Here is a 16498-nt window from a genome sequence, read left to right on the forward strand (position 1 = left end):
TCTTCCAAGGGCCAAGGTGGGGATGTGGGGCTGAGAAGAGAAGGCTGCTCCCCTTTAGAGACCTCTGGTCAATCATAACTTGACAGGGGGTAGAACTCGGGTAGAGCATTTGACTGTAGAACGTGACAGATTCTTCCAAGGCCGAGTGGGTACAAACTTCCCTGGATGGGACATCCAGCTAGACTGACTTTAGCTACCGAACAGATGGGCAACCCAGCAGACCCATACTGTTTAGCGTGCAGTCTCACAGCTGGCCTAAGCAAGGGTTAGGCATGAACCAAAGGAGTCAGATGCACTAGCCCTGGGATTCCATCTGTGTTTCCAGTTGGTCCCTGGGCTGTTGCGCTGTGATTTCCCAAAGGTCCTTTGGCGAGCAGGGCTTCCTACGGTCCTGCAGCCCTCTCAGAAGTCCCTAAAGGATATTTTAGCTGACTTTTGGTGGCCACGGACCCAGTAGGGGCATTGGAAGCTTAGCATGAAGCTCTCCTTAACTCGCCCTCACCGGATGGACACTGGTTCCTGAGCCCACCAGGCACCCAGAGGCAGGAACCTGGCTGGTGCACGCTCAGGTCTAGCGGGGCCCAGGGGGATGACCTGGGAGAGTAGGTCGGGGTAAGAGGCGTCCCAGTTTCAGTGGAGTAGGGACAGATTCATTAGCAACTGGAGCACACTCCCTCGCAGAGGCCAGGGAAGGTGCAGTGGCGTAAGTAGAGGCTCTGGAATTGGCCAGATCGAGATGGAAGTTCTGGCTCTGCCTTTAATGGATTTGATGAGCTTCTCTGCTCTTTTCCTCATCTCTGAAATGGCCCTAGGCAGGGGCTATTGGAAGGTTCATCAAGATGATGCCTATGAAGCTCTTAACGTGGAGCCAGAAGCAGTGCTTAGTAGAAATGTCAGTGGTTACTGGTTACACAGGAGGCTGTGGCAGGGGCTGACGGAAACCGCGAGGCTGGAGGTAGACCGGAGAGAAAGATGTGTTATGTGAAAGAGAGGGGAGAACTGGGAGCACCCCTGGCTGGCTTCATGAACTTGGGCCTGCAACAGGGTGTGGCATGCCCTAGAAACCAGTGGCTGCTGTCAGCAGGGACACAAGCAGCCCTGTTTAGCATCCTCAGGGCAGAGGCTTTCACACTAGGCCGACTGCAGCTCCCCTGATGCCTGGAGCCGTGAAAGAGATGCTAATGGATGTCAGTGACTGCTTTCCTGTGGGTGTGGGCATGTTGGTGCAACTCAGGACAGAGTGTAGACTGGGGCNCGGCTGCTGGTGGGGCTGGGCGTTTTCTCCATCTGCAGGTATCTACTCTGCCAAGTTCTGTGCCACTTTAACAGAGGGATTACTGTTCATGTGGCGTGTGTGCTCCCCCCACCTGGGCCCCAGTAGAAATGACCACACCATCTTGCCCGGCTTGTTGGGGGAAGAGGTTTTTTCATGTTTCCTTTCATAGATCAGTGAGCCCATCAGGTCCCGGCTGAGGAAGGAGAGGACACAGGGACATCTGAAACTCCTTTATTACCCTGAGTATTACAAATAGAACACAGTCACAGTATAAAAAAACAGAGCAGGAATTAGGTGCAGGCAATGACACAAAGTATGCACTGGGGACACATTCCTTTCAGAGTCTGCAGCTAGTTACTTGGAAAAAGCGTTATGATTGTAAAAATTTTCTCTTTAATAACCGTAATTCCACTAAAATTATACAAAGTACATTCAATACTTAAGGGTAGGGAGGAAGCCAGTTTGGCCCGGAAGCATCATCCGTCGACTCCAACAAAGGAAGCCCAGCTGGGCTGGGGGAAGTTGGGGGTGGAGGTCCAGTTGTAAAAAAAATGTGGATCAGTTAAAAGAGTCACCCACGAGGAAGCAGGGTGCGCGTGCATGTGCCTGTGGGGGGGGGGGCCCCAGCTGGCATGCTGCTGCTGGGCGCGGGCTGGCACTCAGGCGGGCTCCGAGTTGGTGGGGGGCAGGTTTTTATGCTTGAAATACTGCACAACTTGCTGGGGCAGTTCTGCCAGCACAGCTTTGGCCAGTGTCTCTTTTGCCGCCTGTTGGGGGGATTGAGGTGGGAACGAGAGAGAGGGTTATTGGAGAAAAGTCACTTGGGGCACCAGGCCCACACAGTTGCTAAAGGGGGTGGCCCTGGAGGACAAGAGCGGTCTATAACCCACATCCCTTGTCCCAACCCAGGTCTGAGATCCCACTGCTGGCAGTGCTCTTTTTTATGTGAAGTCTGACTTACCGTCAGACTGGGATGTAAACATTTTAGGATGAGTATGTGTGTGGGAGGCTTTTGGGGAAAGAGACGGTGTAGCTGTGTAGCCTCCTCACCTGGCAGATACTTCCTGAACCCCTCCTGGGCCAGCATAAATGGGCTGGGACTGGCTGGCTCACTGCTGGATGCCCTGCCGCAGGCCAGGCCTGGGAGGGGTTCAGTCAGTGTCCTCTGCATGAATGTGGGGCCCAGGCCCAGCATCCAGCCTCAGGAACTAATGCTCCAGAGGAAGGAGCTGGCCCATCTCAGGCAAACCCAGAGCTGGCACTGGGCAGAGCTGGGAGTACCACTGGGTATAAAAATATGTCATCAGTTCATGCTGGGACTCGTTTATAGGATCTGAGCCCTAGAACCCCAAGAGGCCCTATGGCCAAGGGAATCTAGGCCCAGAGATGTCAGAGACTTGCCCAAGGCCACATAGTGAGCTTCTGGTCAAATAAGAGGTGGCATCTGAGAGGCTCTGCTCTCTCTGGGATCCTGGTGGGCCCAGCTGCCAGGGCAGCGACCTTGTGGGCAGACCTGGGGTCACCTGCAAGTAGGCTCAGAGCCACCTCCAGGAACAGGGCAGGGCTGCCTGCCCCCTGCGAAGGCCATCCTAAGATGGGCCTCGTTTTCTGTCTGTGAAGGATGCTGGCTGAGGTATGGCTACCAGGAAAGTCTCTCTCACCTCCGGGCCTTTGCTCTCCCAGCACCACCCCCACCCCCGGCTGCCTGGCTTTGACCTACAAGGATAACTCCCAACTTCTGGTTCAGGCCTTCACGAAACCCTGCCCTGGAGCCCCAGTCTGGACTGGGCAATACCCTGAGTGTCCCATGAGCTTGCTCATGGGGTGGCAGGGCCTCCTCTTGGGGCAGGCCCTCGGGCAGTGTGCAGTCAAGTGGAGGGAGGAGGAGCCTCAGGTTAGGCAGACAATCCCCAGCCTTTCGTCCATATTAACTGTGGCTGCTGGGGTCCCCTGTGTGGCCCCTGCCCAGCCTGGGCCCACACTCACGTTGCGGAACTCTCGGAAGGGCACGAACTGCACGATATCGCGGGCGGCCTCCTCCCCCGTGTGGGAGCGCAGGGTGCGGCTGTCCCCATCCAGGAACTCCATGGCAGCGAAGTCGGCGTTGCCCACGCCCACGATGATGATGGACATGGGCAGCTTCGAAGCCTGCACCACGGCGTGACGGGTCTCCTCCATATCACTGATGACGCCATCCGTGATGATGAGGAGGATGAAGTACTGCTGCAGGAAGGAGATGGCCAAGTGTGCTGAAGCCTCAGCCCCCTCCCCAGCCGCCCCCCTGCCACAAACCTCCTGCCCCCTGGGAGGAAGGCAGCCCTCCATAGCTGCATTCTTGGCGGTCAGACCCACGGCTGGGGAGGGAGACCCAGCCTGGCGTTGGACTCGGGGACCAGCCTCCCTCGCTCTGCTCCACCGGCATGGAAATCCCTGCAACCCGCTCATGCCCCATCAGCACGGCTGGCCTCTGACACAGCGTGCTGGTCATGCAGGTGGGTGCTTCTGGGACCGTGGGGCTCTGCTGCTAGTAAGTGGACTCAGGGTCACACAGCAGACACAGCATCAAGCCATGGTATTCTGCGCAGGTCTTTAAATTCCACAAACTGGTGGTACCCAGTGGGGAGGCTCAATTTGCTTCTACCACGCCTTTAACGCATACTATTTGCTAACCTTCCTTACTAACAGAGAGGCAGGCAGTGCAGCCCTTGGGGGGCACATAGTTTCTAGCTAGACTTCACTGTCAGGTCTGCTTTGTTGTGTTTATTTTTACTGTTACTCTCTACCAATGGCAAGTGTTAACTTTTCACTTAGATGGGCTACAAAGTTTATGAAATTACTTAAAAACACTAATTAGCATGGGTCGTGCATGGCCATAGCATGAACCACGAAGGGCGGGGGTGGGTAGGCGAATGAGATTCAGGAAGGCTCACTGGCTGGTCTTGGCCGACACCCAGCATTCTAAGCAAGCTGCGACCTCAGTTTCAACTTGGCCCTGACCTTAGCGCTCTGGCCCCTTTTGGAGGAACGTGGTTTTCCTCCTCTGTGAGGTAAACAGAAAAGCCTTACGTGGCCCCTAATACTCTGAGGCTTTTGCCTTCCAGCCTGATCCTCCAGAGACGAAGTAGGGGGTCCAGCCTAGTCCAGGGCATCGAGGGCAGACCCAAACCAAACACCAGGTAAGCACCTGGCTACCTTCTCACCAAAGCCATTTGTTCCTGGGGAACATACAGAGGCTAGGAGTTCATCCCCATCAGATGCCCTGCTCTCCTGCTTGTACCTCATAGCCATAGCCAGAGTGAGCGAGCCGTGTGGAGGCATAGACACACCATCCTTANGAGACCTAGCCCTTGGCTGTGGATACCTGTTGCTATGGAGAGGGCAGCCTGAATCCCTGCAGTGGAGGGCAGCTGCTGCCAGCCCCTCTCCCCTCCATGGCCCCCCTTTGTGGGTGGGGGGGGTCTTATCTACACCCTTGTTCCCCCACGGCCCACCATTGTTCCTACACCCCTTCCTTAAATGGTCCTCCAACCCCCTCTCCATCCTACAGAATGGTCCAGAACATTATTTCCTGGGCACCTAACCTGGGGAGAGGGAGGAAGCCTGGACTCCATCAACAGGTTCACCACTCAGGAGGCAGGACTGGCCTCCCAACCACCCTCTTGGCTTTCCCCTTTCAATCAGCCACACTCTACACTAGGAGATTGGAGCCTGCAGCCCTCAGGCCTGAGAGCCTTCTTCCCAGCAAAGTGGGCACGAACGGGACCTGGGTTCCCGCAGGACCAACTGACAGGGGGAGGAAGTCCCTGCTAACACACAGCAACAGGGCCCAGTGCTTGCCCTCACACGGCGATTCCCACTTTCGAGATGAGGAAAGGGGCTGAGAGCGGTTCAGGGACTTGCTAAAGGCCTCACAGCTGGGAACTGGCACAGTGTGGATTCAGACACAAGCCTGGCTGACTCTAAAGCTCAGGCTCTTTCCCTAGCGTCCTCTACCACCTGCATTTTGGTGGCCTGGCCTCTCCAATAGTGGGCCCTGGCAGGGAGGAGGTTTCTGTACCCTCTTACCCCACACCCTGGGGGCAGACAGCCTCCGTGTCTAAGATAGCAGCCCAGGGAAGAGCCCAGAACCATGGCACTGGACATTAGCCCTTGCTAAGGCACCAGCCAGCCAACCATCATGCTCACGACCCTGCGCCCAGCCTCAGCTTCTGCCCAGCTGGGCAGGCCTTGGCAATGAACACGTAGCTAACAGGTCCCGGGCTCCTTGCCTACCCCAGGCAGAGCCCAGGTTGTCCAGGAGCCTCTTAAGTTCCACTACAACCCCAGGGGTCCACAGGCCCACGTCCGAGACCGAAGTGGGAGATGGCTGTGCAAGAGGAGAATGAAGGGCAGAATCAGACAGGAGGAGGGAGGAAGGGGGCCCTGCTGTCCCCAGAGTCCCGGGTCTCTCCAACCCCCAGCTTTCCTACCTCCATGCCCTTCCTGCTGCCTCTCCTCCTGCCTGGCATACCCTTCCAGCCACTGCTCCAAGACGCTCCATCTGACCGTCCACACCTCTACCCCAAGCAGATTGAAGGCCCTCCCCAGCCCTGAGCTCCACTTCCCCTGCCACCATTACCCCTTGGGGAGGTCTCCTCTGGATGCTCCTCTCCCCCCCCACACCCCAAGGACTCCTCAGGGCAGCCCCCTGTACCCTCTTCTGCATCCCTCAGGGCAGGCACCCTGTCCATGCTCCAGAAACCCAGCCAGTCACTGTTGGCCCAGCCAACATTAACACTCCCATTACAATCCGGGGATGGAGTAGCTTTTGCCTTTACCCAGAGGGTCTTCAAGGCTTCTGGGACTGTGAATAGTCACTTCCCCTAATGCATTTAACATGTGATCTGATTGGTAAAAAAAAATTGACCATGACAGTTCCAGCCAGAGTCTGGGAAGCTGCTCCCTGGCTCGTTTCTGGAAGCTGGCTGAAGACTCAGAACAGGGGCAGGAGGTAGGGGAGGGATTCCCAGGGTAATGGTGTCCTAGCTCCCCCTCTACTGGGACAGCAGATATTGAGGTAGCCAATGAGAAATGGGCAAGACCCAGGGTTTCTGGGCAGAGGGAAGGTCCCACGAGGTGGAGGGGGTGGGGTGTTGGCCCCAGCTGAACCTCTTAATACCCTTCAGTGGCTCCCCACAGCCCTCAAAAGAAAATCCAGACTCCTCACTGGCTTCCAAGGCCCTGTGGTCGCTGACTCTCACCTACCCCCACTTACCCCTCTGACGTCAACACTCCTGCCTTCAGTTATGTCCAAACACAGTGCCTCCTGGTCTTTGCATACGCTGTTCCCTCTGCCTGGGGCACTCCACTCAAGGCTGACTCTTAAGCATCCTCCAAGCCTGGACATCACTTTTCCTGAGCCCCCTAGGTTAGGTGCCCCTTTATGATCCTGTACCTCTGTCACCACGGGTTTGATCACCTTGCATCCACAGCTGGTTTCCAGGCCGGGCTCCCTGCTAGACTGCAAGTTCTGGAAGGGCAGAGGCCGCGCATCACCGTCTCCCCTGTGCCGCACAAAAATATGCTCCAGGAAGACAGGTTGTGTGTGTGAAGGGGAGAGCACGGGCCGCACAGAGAGATGCCTCCCACCACCTGCTCTCGGGCTCCTGTGCGGGGGTGTGCACGCATCCAGGCACAGGGAAGGTGAAGCCACACCAAGTACTGCCCCTAAAGCGGCCGTGCAAAAGTGTCAGTTAATCCACAAATTATTTCTGGTTGCCTTAGGTCTCACTGTGCTCAGGGTCAAGAGGTGGCCCCAGAGGATCCAGCCGCCCACATCTCTTGAGTGCTCACTGTGTGCCCGGCACTGTGCTGAGCAATTTACGTGCCCAACTGGCTGAGTCCTCCTGGTGTTTCTAGTACAGGTGAGGAAACTGAGGCTCAGAGAGCTTTGGCAACCCACCTTGGGTCACACGGCCAGGCGAGTGGAGCAGCTGGGGCCTGAACAAGGCCAACGGGCCTCTGGAGCTGGAGGCTGACCCACTGGGCACCGCCACCCTTGGAGCATGGGGAGACATGGGACAGAGCAAGGTCGGAGGTGGAGAAGCCTCGCTGTGTGGGCATCGGGGAGGGAGGGGCGGAGAGAGGCCCGCTGGGCCCACTCCTGCTTAGAGATGGCCCAGGCCACTCGGGTGCGGGGTAGTGCTTCCTTGAGGATGAGGGTGTCAAGAGGAGGCTGCCTCCCCCGGGGTGGAAGGACCCGGACATGACCCAAGCCCCGGGGGTGTGGAGATCAGGGCTGGACAGAGAAAGGACCACGTTTCCCCTCTGCGGAGCCTTCAGCAGTTAGTCCCCAGCACACAAAGGCCCCGTTCCTGGCCTTGCCCAGGGCCCAAGCCCCCTGGCACACCTGGGACCTAGCAGACACAGGCACCTCTCCCCCCAGGCCCGCGCGTCCTGCACAGGGGGAGCCTGGCAAGAGCACTGGCTTCGCTCCTGCTACCACACGCGTTTCTTCCTTTTAAATCGGAGTGTGGGCCTGTTTTTCCCTCCCTCTGAAAGCTGGCTCAGGTGGGTAACAGGCTGGGCGGGACAACGGCCTGGTTCACAGACCGCAGGCCTCCAGCTGGTCCAAGGGCTGCCTCTCGTCTGCCCTCCAACCAATCCCAGCCCTGCACCCCAGGAATGAAAAGGCAGTCCCTCCCAGGCCTTTCCCTGGTTGCCATCCCACTCAAGTTGCCCCAGATCCTCACAGCACCCTGGGGGGCTTTATTTCCCCCATCTCATAAAGGAGAGAGGCTCAGGGCAGGAAGTGGGCTGGTCTCAGGCCCTCAGCCCCCAGGCAGGGCTGCACCAGAGCAGACCGTGCTCCCTGAGGAAGACAGGGGCCCGCCTTCCTCCCCTGACCTGCGGGCCGCCCTCCCTCCTGCGGTCTCAGCCTCTGCCGCCCTGTCTGCCTGGCCCTTCCCCTCCCAGGCACCGGTAGCGCACCTCAAACTAGGTCCTGGTAGTATCCCCATCGTACAAACAAAGAAACCGAGGCTCAGCGAGGTAACGTGATTTGCCCAAGTCACAGTGAGGAAAGAGTGTGGACAGGATTCAAACCCTGGCAGCCTGACCCCAGAGCCCTCTTCTGCCTCCTGAACAACTGGACCCTGTCCTGCTGCCCTGCCCCCTCTGGGCCAGCCCTGGTGTCCTCTCTCTCCCTCCCTCCCTCTCTCTCTCTCATAACTCCCACCTCCTCCATCTTTACCACCACTCCCAGCCTCCACCTCCCTAGTGACCAGGTACGTGCCTCACTCTGGTCGTCCCAGTGGGAACCAGGAAGGGCCTCTCTCCCTTCCCCTGTGGGAGAGGCCCTGCTGGGTGCCCGCCTCCTGCCTGCCTGGCCCCCAGTCAAGGCCAGGCCTAGGACAAATTCATCCAGCCCCAGGCTGCTGAGCACCTCCCACAGGCTGGCGGGGGGTGACAGCAACCACAACCACCGCAGCCCTGGGCCGTGGGGCTGTGAGTCATGGGGACAGACGCACAACAGACCAGGAAACGGAGGGTAGGCAAACAGATGCTGCTGCCATCCTCGGAGCCCAGATGAGAACAAACAGAGAAGGAGGGAGAGCAACCTCACAGGGGTGCTCAAGGAGGGCCACGGTGGGGGCATCTGAGGGGACCCCGAGGAATGGGTGGACCAGCCAGGCAGTGTCACCGGGGCAGAGGCTCTGTGAGGGGAACAAGGTTGTGCATTTGAGCGACAGGAAGCGGGTTGGTGGTAGACCCCTAAAGGGAGGACAGCGTAGGGGAGGGTAGGAGAGGAGGTCTCTACAGAAGAGAGGGGCCCAGGAGTGGCCGGATATGCTGTTAAATGGACTCCAGGCAGGAGAATGGATTGTAGGGTCCAGAGGGGTGAGGGTGTGGCTGTGGTGTCAGAAGACGGTGGCTTTCGCAATGGGAAGAAGTTGAGAGAACGTTTTGGAGGTAGAATGAAAAGGACAGTCTAGAGGGGACTTCGGCACGGGTGCAGTGACTCTTCTTTTCCAAGGGGGAAGCCCAGAGAGGGGCAGAGGCTTGTGAAGGTCCCCCAGAGGGAGTGGCCAGGCAGGAGCCAGACCCAAGTCTCCCCAGTGGCAGCCCAGGCTCCACCACCCCAGAGCTAGGAACTGGGTTTCCAGCCTTGGCTTGAATCTGACCAGTGGGCCTGGGGTCAGGACCTGGGAAGTACGACTCAAGACACTGCCCTTGGGGCTGGGCGAGAAGACTTCCCAACAGTCAAGACAGGGCAAATCCTGGTGGGGGAGGGAAGAGTGGACAAGGTGACCCTTGCTGACCCCGATACGGGCATGCGGCCTGAGGCTAGGGGGCAGGGAGAGGACCAAGGCTCCAGATGCCCACGATGGCCGTCTGCCATGTATCCCAGATGCCACACAATAGCCCTGGCAGCGTCCAGCCAGGCCAGGCCGGCGCCTTGTCACTGGGACCAGAGCCAGACAGTGCCCCAGAGGGTAGCTTTAGGGCCTGCAAGGACCGCCGTCTCTTGGTGTCCATGTATCCCAGGAATAACAAATAACCCCTGCCCTGAAGAGGCCCCTCCCAACGGTCACAACCTTATTTGCTACTAAGCATGAACAGAGTCCCTGTGCTTTTCCTAGTCTTTGTTCCAGAAAGCCAGGACCAATCGAGTTGAGCTTGGCCCAGCCCCCTTGCCAGACCTGCAGGTAAACTGAGACACAGAAGGCAGACTATCCAGCTCACCAGCCCCACTGGGGGTGGGTGGAGTTGGAAAGATGGACCTGGCTCTGGCCCTCCCTCACGGCAGGCAAGGAGGGCCCAACCAGGGCCAGCCCTCTCCTGCACGGCCACGCTGCCGGCTGCCCACTCACCGTGGCTGTCTGCTGCTGTGTGGCCTGGGCTGCAAACCGAGCCACGTGGTTGACGATGGGAGAGAAGTTGGTGGGGCCGTAGAAGCGGATGTGCGGCAGGCAAGCCGAGTATGCCTGGGCAATGCCGTCCACACCTGCCTCGGGGAGAAGGCTGCATCAGCCGGGTCGCCCCAACACTTCACCCACCCTCATCCCATTGCAGGCCCCTGCCTCTATTTCATGCTCACCCTAGATGGCCCTATGGGGGCCAGTGTGGGTCCCATGAGACTGGGAGCTTCCAGAGGGCAGGGTCAAGAATAAAGCAAAGAGCCCTGAATATGGAGTCAGGCAGACCTGAGTTCAAATCCTGGCCTGGCCACTTCTTAGCTGAGGCAAGTTGTTTAATCTTTCTGAGCTCGTGTCCTTGTCTGTCAATGGGACTGATAATATTTGCTCTTGGGCAGTTGACAGGAGGGGACCCAGCAGGCCCTTCCCAGAGATGGGACCTGGCAGCCAGCCATCTTGAGGTCCATTCTGGACATGCTATGGCTTTTGCTGAGGGTTGCTGCGGGGGAGGGACGGAGATGCTTGCATGGCCCCTGCACACAGTAGGTGCTCTGTAAACGGCCACCATTATGAAGCTAAGAATATCCTACTGCCCCGTGGTCCTGTCTGGGCTGTCTCTGGCTGGGGAGGAGGCTGACCAACCTGATTTTGGACAAAGTCTCTGGAGGCCTGCTCCAGACTAGGCGGAGCCCAGAACAGTAGAGGGGCTCCATTTGCAGCCAACAGACAGATGCCCATGGCTTCTGAGTCACAGCATCGTTCCCGAGCTGGCGACTTGATGCATTTCCCTTCCAAGTGCAAACTGGGCCCAGCTTTGGGAATCCCCAGGGAAAGCAGATGCTGTTACCCAAGCCAGATCCCAGGCTCAAGTTCTCATGATGGCAGGGATCACCCTCTTCCACACCCACCTGGAGCCCCCTTCCTCCTCCAATAGTTTCTTAAATGATTCTGGAGCCTCAGAAATTCTCTTAGGCCGGGGGACAGGGCTGAGCACAGGCACTGCACTCGCAGCCTGCCCCTTTCTCTCCTTCCCTCCCCTCTGGCAAGTTCCTGGGGCCAAGGCTCTCGTGGAGGGCAGGGGGAGCAGGGTGGGGTTAGGGCTGGGTCCTCCCAGCAAGGGCAGGTGGGAGGTAAGGGGCAGGCATATAATTTGCCGCCCGCTCTCACCTCCTCCGGTTCTATAAAGGACTTCCTGTCAATGCTTCCCTTACTTCTCACCTGACCACCCAATGAGGTGAGCTAAGCAGGTGTCATATTCCCTGAGGCAAGTGAGGAGGCAGAGGCCCAGAGAGGTGCAGTGATCTCCCCAAGGTCACACAGCCAGGAAAGGGCAGCAGCTGGCCTTGAATCCAGGACCACCTGACTCCAACCTCCAGCTCTTCCCCATCTGTCATCATGAGCAAGCTTGGGGGGTGGGGGGTGAAGGGAGACAAAGACAAAACCTATACTCTGCCCCTCCCACTGCCCAGCGCAGATGCAGGTGGGCTTAGCACTCACCTGAGCAGAAGGGGTTGGTGGGGTTGAAGTTGATGGCAAACTCATGGGAGACCTGCAAGGCAGAGAAAATGCTGAGCAGGCAGCATCCCGGCTCCAAGCCCCACCCATTGCCGGGCCAAGTCTCCTTCTGGGGGCACCAGGCTCTTCAAGCCCCATCCCCACCCCCAGGTCAAGGCTACTGATACCCCCCCCCATCTGCTTTCACCTCTACTGCGGGGGCTGAGCCACACAGAGAGGTCTGACTACCCTCACTTCAAAATGGGTGCCACAGCACCCCAATCTCTTTTGGCGGGGTGGGGGGGTGTGTCGCCTCGCCGCACTAAGACAGTCCCTGAGTGGGACAGAGGGGCTTCCGAAGGCATCCAGGTGGGTTCCAGGGGCACTTGGACTGCCCCTTTGTCACACACCATCACTGCCGGTCTACTTCTCAGGGCCCCGAGGGCTCTCCCCCAATTTAACAGTCAGCACGAGTGCTAACAAAGGAGCCCACATTATGCCAGCGAGTCAAACTGGGGATTGGTGGACAGCCTGCTCAGAGCTGCACTGGGGAGGAGGAAGCATAATGGGGCCAGAAAGAGGGGGGCGGGGGTGGCCAGGGAGGGCAATCCCAGTTCCCCTGGGCCCCGGTCCCGTTTCTCTGCCCCCAGACCCAACCCCCAGTCCTGTGGGACATCCTGCAGACTCCCGATCTGGAAACACAGAGGAACAAGAGCTAGACACCATTCAGGGCTGCGGCACCCGGGCCTCGGTTGGGGCCCTCCCCACTCTCTGTGCTGCCACATTCCCACAGCCAAAATCCCCATGCAGCCCCCTTCCCGGCTGCACGTTCAGAGTTTTGCAGGCCTCTCTTCACCCCTGTCAGTGACCCAATGGGGAAAGGCTTGTTATTGCCCCATTTCCAGGTGATGAAACAGACACAGAATGGTCTAGAATGTTCCCAGGCTCTCACGTTTACTGAAGGACAAGGCTGGGACTAGAGCCGAGGTTAGGCTGCCTCCAGAACCCACTAACCTCCAAAGGCGACCCTCGCGGTAGGGGTGCAGACAAGGACTCTACCTTGTTTGCGTGTGTGCCACGACTTCACTCAGGACTACGAGTTCTAGGCCCTGACAAGGTTAATGTAAGCCCGCGTGGGAACGCAGGAGGGCTTGTTCTGATCTTTTTAAAGTGGTGCACAGAGGGCCCTACTTGAGCTAACCAGTAGAGAAGCGCGCACAGAGGGCCCCACTAGAGGTAACTACCCTGTGACCTCCCCACCAGGCCCCTTGCTCTGGAAAAGCTGTGGCTGAGGATCCTGCTTGCCCATCAGTAGGTTACCCTGAATTAAGTTGTGCAAACAGTTGGGAGTGGCTTGCTTTGTTTTTCCGTCTTAAAGTGACTTCTTAGGCTGAAGGGTACTCTACCGACCCGCCTCCGCCTTCTTCCACGGGTTTTAAATTAGGAAGATGAAGAGGTCTAGGGGAATGTCTGCCAGGTGAGAGCTTTAGTTTGGGCACAAACACTCCCAGGCAGACTCGTTAACTCCAAGATACTACAACATGCGTGCTGGAAGGCACCACCAAGTCTGATGTGCCCATTTCACAAGTAAACAAACTGAGGCCCAGAAAGGGGAAGCCAGGTGTCAAGGCCATACAGCAGAACAGGCCTAAGACCTGAGCCCCTCATGAGCTGAGAGGGAGTTGGAGTTCTGGCCTTGCTGAGCCCTCCTGGGCCAAGAAGGGCGAGGCTCCGCACGAGGAGTTCACAGCAGGAGGACCCTACGGGTGACTGGGTGGCCTGAGGAGAAGACACGTCCCTGTTCTGGGCAACGGCTTTCCTGTCCTTTGCTCCCTCAGCCCTAAAGGCTGGCATGGAGCCAGCCCCCTAATGACCGTTTCGGGTCCTCTCCTTACCCTGGGGCCCCCTTCACCCTGACCCCAATCTGGGCTCCAGCTGTGGGGGCTGGAGGTCCTCATTGCCATGGCAACTTCATGAGCCTCTACAGAGATTAAGAGGGGGGGCTTGTACTGAGGGGTTGAGAGAGGAAAATGGTTGCCAAGGAAACAGGCCTCTGTGGGCCAATGACTTCTTACAAAATCAGATTTTTAGGAGATTTTCGAGACCAAGGGGGAAAGCCCTCTCCTGATAGGAATGGAGTGATCTGTTTTCTCGGCCACCCAAACTCTATTCCCCACTGCTTCCCCCCTTTCTTTGCAGGAGGGCTTGGTGGTCCAAGTGGATGGGGCTGTGGAGGTCACCCAGTCAGCCCACAGGCCCCTCACCTAGTCCAGCAGCTCCACTTCACAGGTCAAAAGACTGAGGTTCAGAATGGGTCAGGGGATGCCCAGGTGACACGGGTGAGCCACAGCAGAGCCAGGACCGTATCTGGGGGACACGCGCTCAGCGGCCCAGCCCCCTCCCATGCTTGCTGCCCTGGTTTGCCTAAGCAATGCCAGTAAACAGGACAGGTTTCCTGGAGGCCATAAACGGGATTAGGGGCCCCTGGGGGCCTGCTGGCCACAGCTCTTTGTCCTGGGACTCCCCGCTGCCTCTGACAATCAGTGGCTCTGTTCACCCAGCCCCTGCCAAAGTCAGTGAGCCCTATGGCCCTGGCGGGGGCAGGGCATGGGGGAGGGAGCCTAAGGGGCCCCAGAGGGACTGCCCTCTCTGAGCCTCACTTACCCCATCCTTACAGCAGGGAGGGTCCCGGACTGTGCACTCCCCCACCGCAGACCTTTGCGCACCCCTCCTTCCTGCCTCATCCCTCTCTTCATCTGACCAACTCTGGCTCGTTTTGAACGTCCAAGCCTTCATGCCACCTCCTCAGGAAAATGCTTCCGGAGTCCCCCAGCCACCGTCCAGGGTAGGGGTCTGCTACGGGCGCAGCTGGCCCAGCCCGGGGAGGACTGAAGGTCCCAAGTGCACGTTCCTTCTAGCTTCTCACCCTCAGAGGACCGACGCTTCTGTGCTCAGGCTGGTAGCCCCAGGTCCACTGTCAGCAAACAAGCTCTGCACTCCCAATGCGTGCCAGGTGCTGGGACACAGCAAGGAGGAAACCAAGGGCCCTCCCTGACCATTAAGCCCTGGAGGGAGGTGACAAAGGCAAACCCGCACGTACAGAGGTGACCAGAAAGTTCTGTGAGGACGGTGCCCAGGAGGAGAGCAGGGCCCCACATGGGCTCCCTCAGGGAAGGCCTCCCAGAGGGAATGATCTCTTGGCCTCTAGAGTGGAGGGAAAAGTGAGAAGGAGCAACAGGCCAGGGGAAGGCCACGTGCAAAGGCCCTGAGGTGGGAATCAATGAAAGGCTCAAGAGGCAGGAGCAAGGCCAGCTAGAATGAGCGGGAGGGAAGGGGCCGGGAGGGGCCAGGCCTGGCATCTGCCCTTGCCCAGCCTGGCTCCCACATCCCACCTGGCGCCACCGGGCCCTTCAGCCTGGCCAAGCCCCAGCCTCCCCAGAGTTGCCCTGTGACATTTCCAAGGAGGCTTTTGAGGGAGAAAACATCTCATTCAGCCAGAGTCCTTTCAAAGCTGGCTGGTGTCCTAGCAACGGGCTCATGCTAGGCTGGCCGCACCAGGCTGCCCTGCCCCCCAGTGGCATCACTGTCTGCCCAGAGGCCCAGCTTTGGTCCTGCAGGATCGTGCCCCACCCCCACCCCCCAAGCTCCAGACCATACGGTGGCCAGGAGGCCACAGAGCCGCTCCCTAAAATCCTAGGGGAAGATGTCCTCCCCAGAGAGGGTGGGAGGGGGATGCTGACTCTCAAAGCAGCATGGGTCACAGCAGGGCAGACAGGAGGGGGCACCGGCTGAGACACCTGTGCAGGTTTAGGAGCCCTCTGTGCCCACAACAGCCCCAGGCTTCTCACGGGAGAGGCAGCAGATTCTGAGAACAGAATCGTCCATCTGCCCAGCTGGACTCCAGGCTCCTTGCTGTGAACATGGCCTCGGGCAAGTCACCTGAGCCTCTGGTCTTCCACCTGGGGAATGGACATCACCCCTCTTCATCCCTCCTTCTGGCCCACCATCACTCACCCTAGCCGGTCCGCACTCAGCAGCCAGAGTGAGCCTTCAAAACGCCAACTGCGCGCCCTCTCTCTCTCTCTCTCTCTCAATAAAAAGCATTTAAAAAAAAAATCTTTAAAAAGGGGTGCCTGGGTTAAGTGCCCAACTCTTGATTTTGGCCCAGGTCATGATCTCACGGTTTGTGGGATGGAGCCCCGCACTGAGCTCTGTGCTGACGGCATGGAGCCTGCTCGGGATTCTCTTTCTCCCTTTCTCTTTGCCCCTCCCCCACTCACTCGAGCATGCATGCACATGCTCTCTCTCAAAATAAATAAAAAACATAAAATCTTGAAAATGCCAACTGGATTATAACACTCTACATGGACCCTCCAGAGGCTGCCTGTTGCTGTTTAATTAGCATTCGGGGTCCTGAATGGCTGGCCCCCACCCTGCTAGCCACAGCTCTCTCCATCTTCCACAGAGAGGCCATCATGGCCACCTTGCTTCAGTTCCTCTAACTACCCCGGTCCCCCTGCCTCCCAGGCTTTGCAAAGCTGGTTCTCTCTGCTCTGAACACTATCTGTGCCCCATCACCAACCCCAGTCACTCTGCAAACTCCTTCCTGACCTAGACCTTGCCTCCTCCAGGAAGCCTTCCTTGCTACCCTCAGGCTGGGTTGGGGCTCCTCCCCTCAGCTCCTCCCAGGTCCATGCTACCCCTTCCCAGCACTGATGACCTGTCAGTCTTTGGGGCTGCTAGAAGAATATAGGATGCCCTGTTCAATCTGAATTCCAGATAAACAATGGATAACTTTTTAGGATAAGTATGTCCCAGGCAATATTTAGGA

General features: G+C 58.1%; 1 protein-coding gene across 7 annotated transcripts in view; it reads right to left on the minus strand.

Moving 5' to 3' along the window:
• Nucleotides 1–1491: 1491 nt before the first annotated feature.
• The window catches only part of CPNE2 (copine 2), a 31933-nt gene continuing 16926 nt past the window's right edge, over nt 1492–16498 (minus strand). The window contains exons 12-17 of one of the 7 annotated variants that reach the window (XM_077751341.1): nt 15682–15752; nt 11671–11722; nt 10129–10262; nt 6735–6785; nt 3263–3499; nt 1492–2043 (exon numbers count right to left, since the gene is read on the minus strand). In XM_077751341.1, coding sequence (XP_077607467.1) covers nt 1848–2043; nt 3263–3499; nt 6735–6785; nt 10129–10262; nt 11671–11722; nt 15682–15752 — 741 coding nt within the window. In that variant the 3' untranslated portion in view covers nt 1492–1847. Of the gene's footprint in view, nt 2044–3262; nt 3500–6710; nt 6786–10128; nt 10263–11670; nt 11723–15681; nt 15753–16498 lie in introns of those variants that run through there. The other 6 variants (XM_077751344.1, XM_077751342.1, XM_077751346.1 and 3 more) reach the window with 6 other exon arrangements.

This window comes from Crocuta crocuta, unplaced genomic scaffold (assembly GCF_008692635.1).
Source record: "Crocuta crocuta isolate KB4526 unplaced genomic scaffold, BGI_CrCroc_1.0 scaffold124, whole genome shotgun sequence".
Lineage (NCBI taxonomy): Eukaryota > Metazoa > Chordata > Mammalia > Carnivora > Hyaenidae > Crocuta > Crocuta crocuta.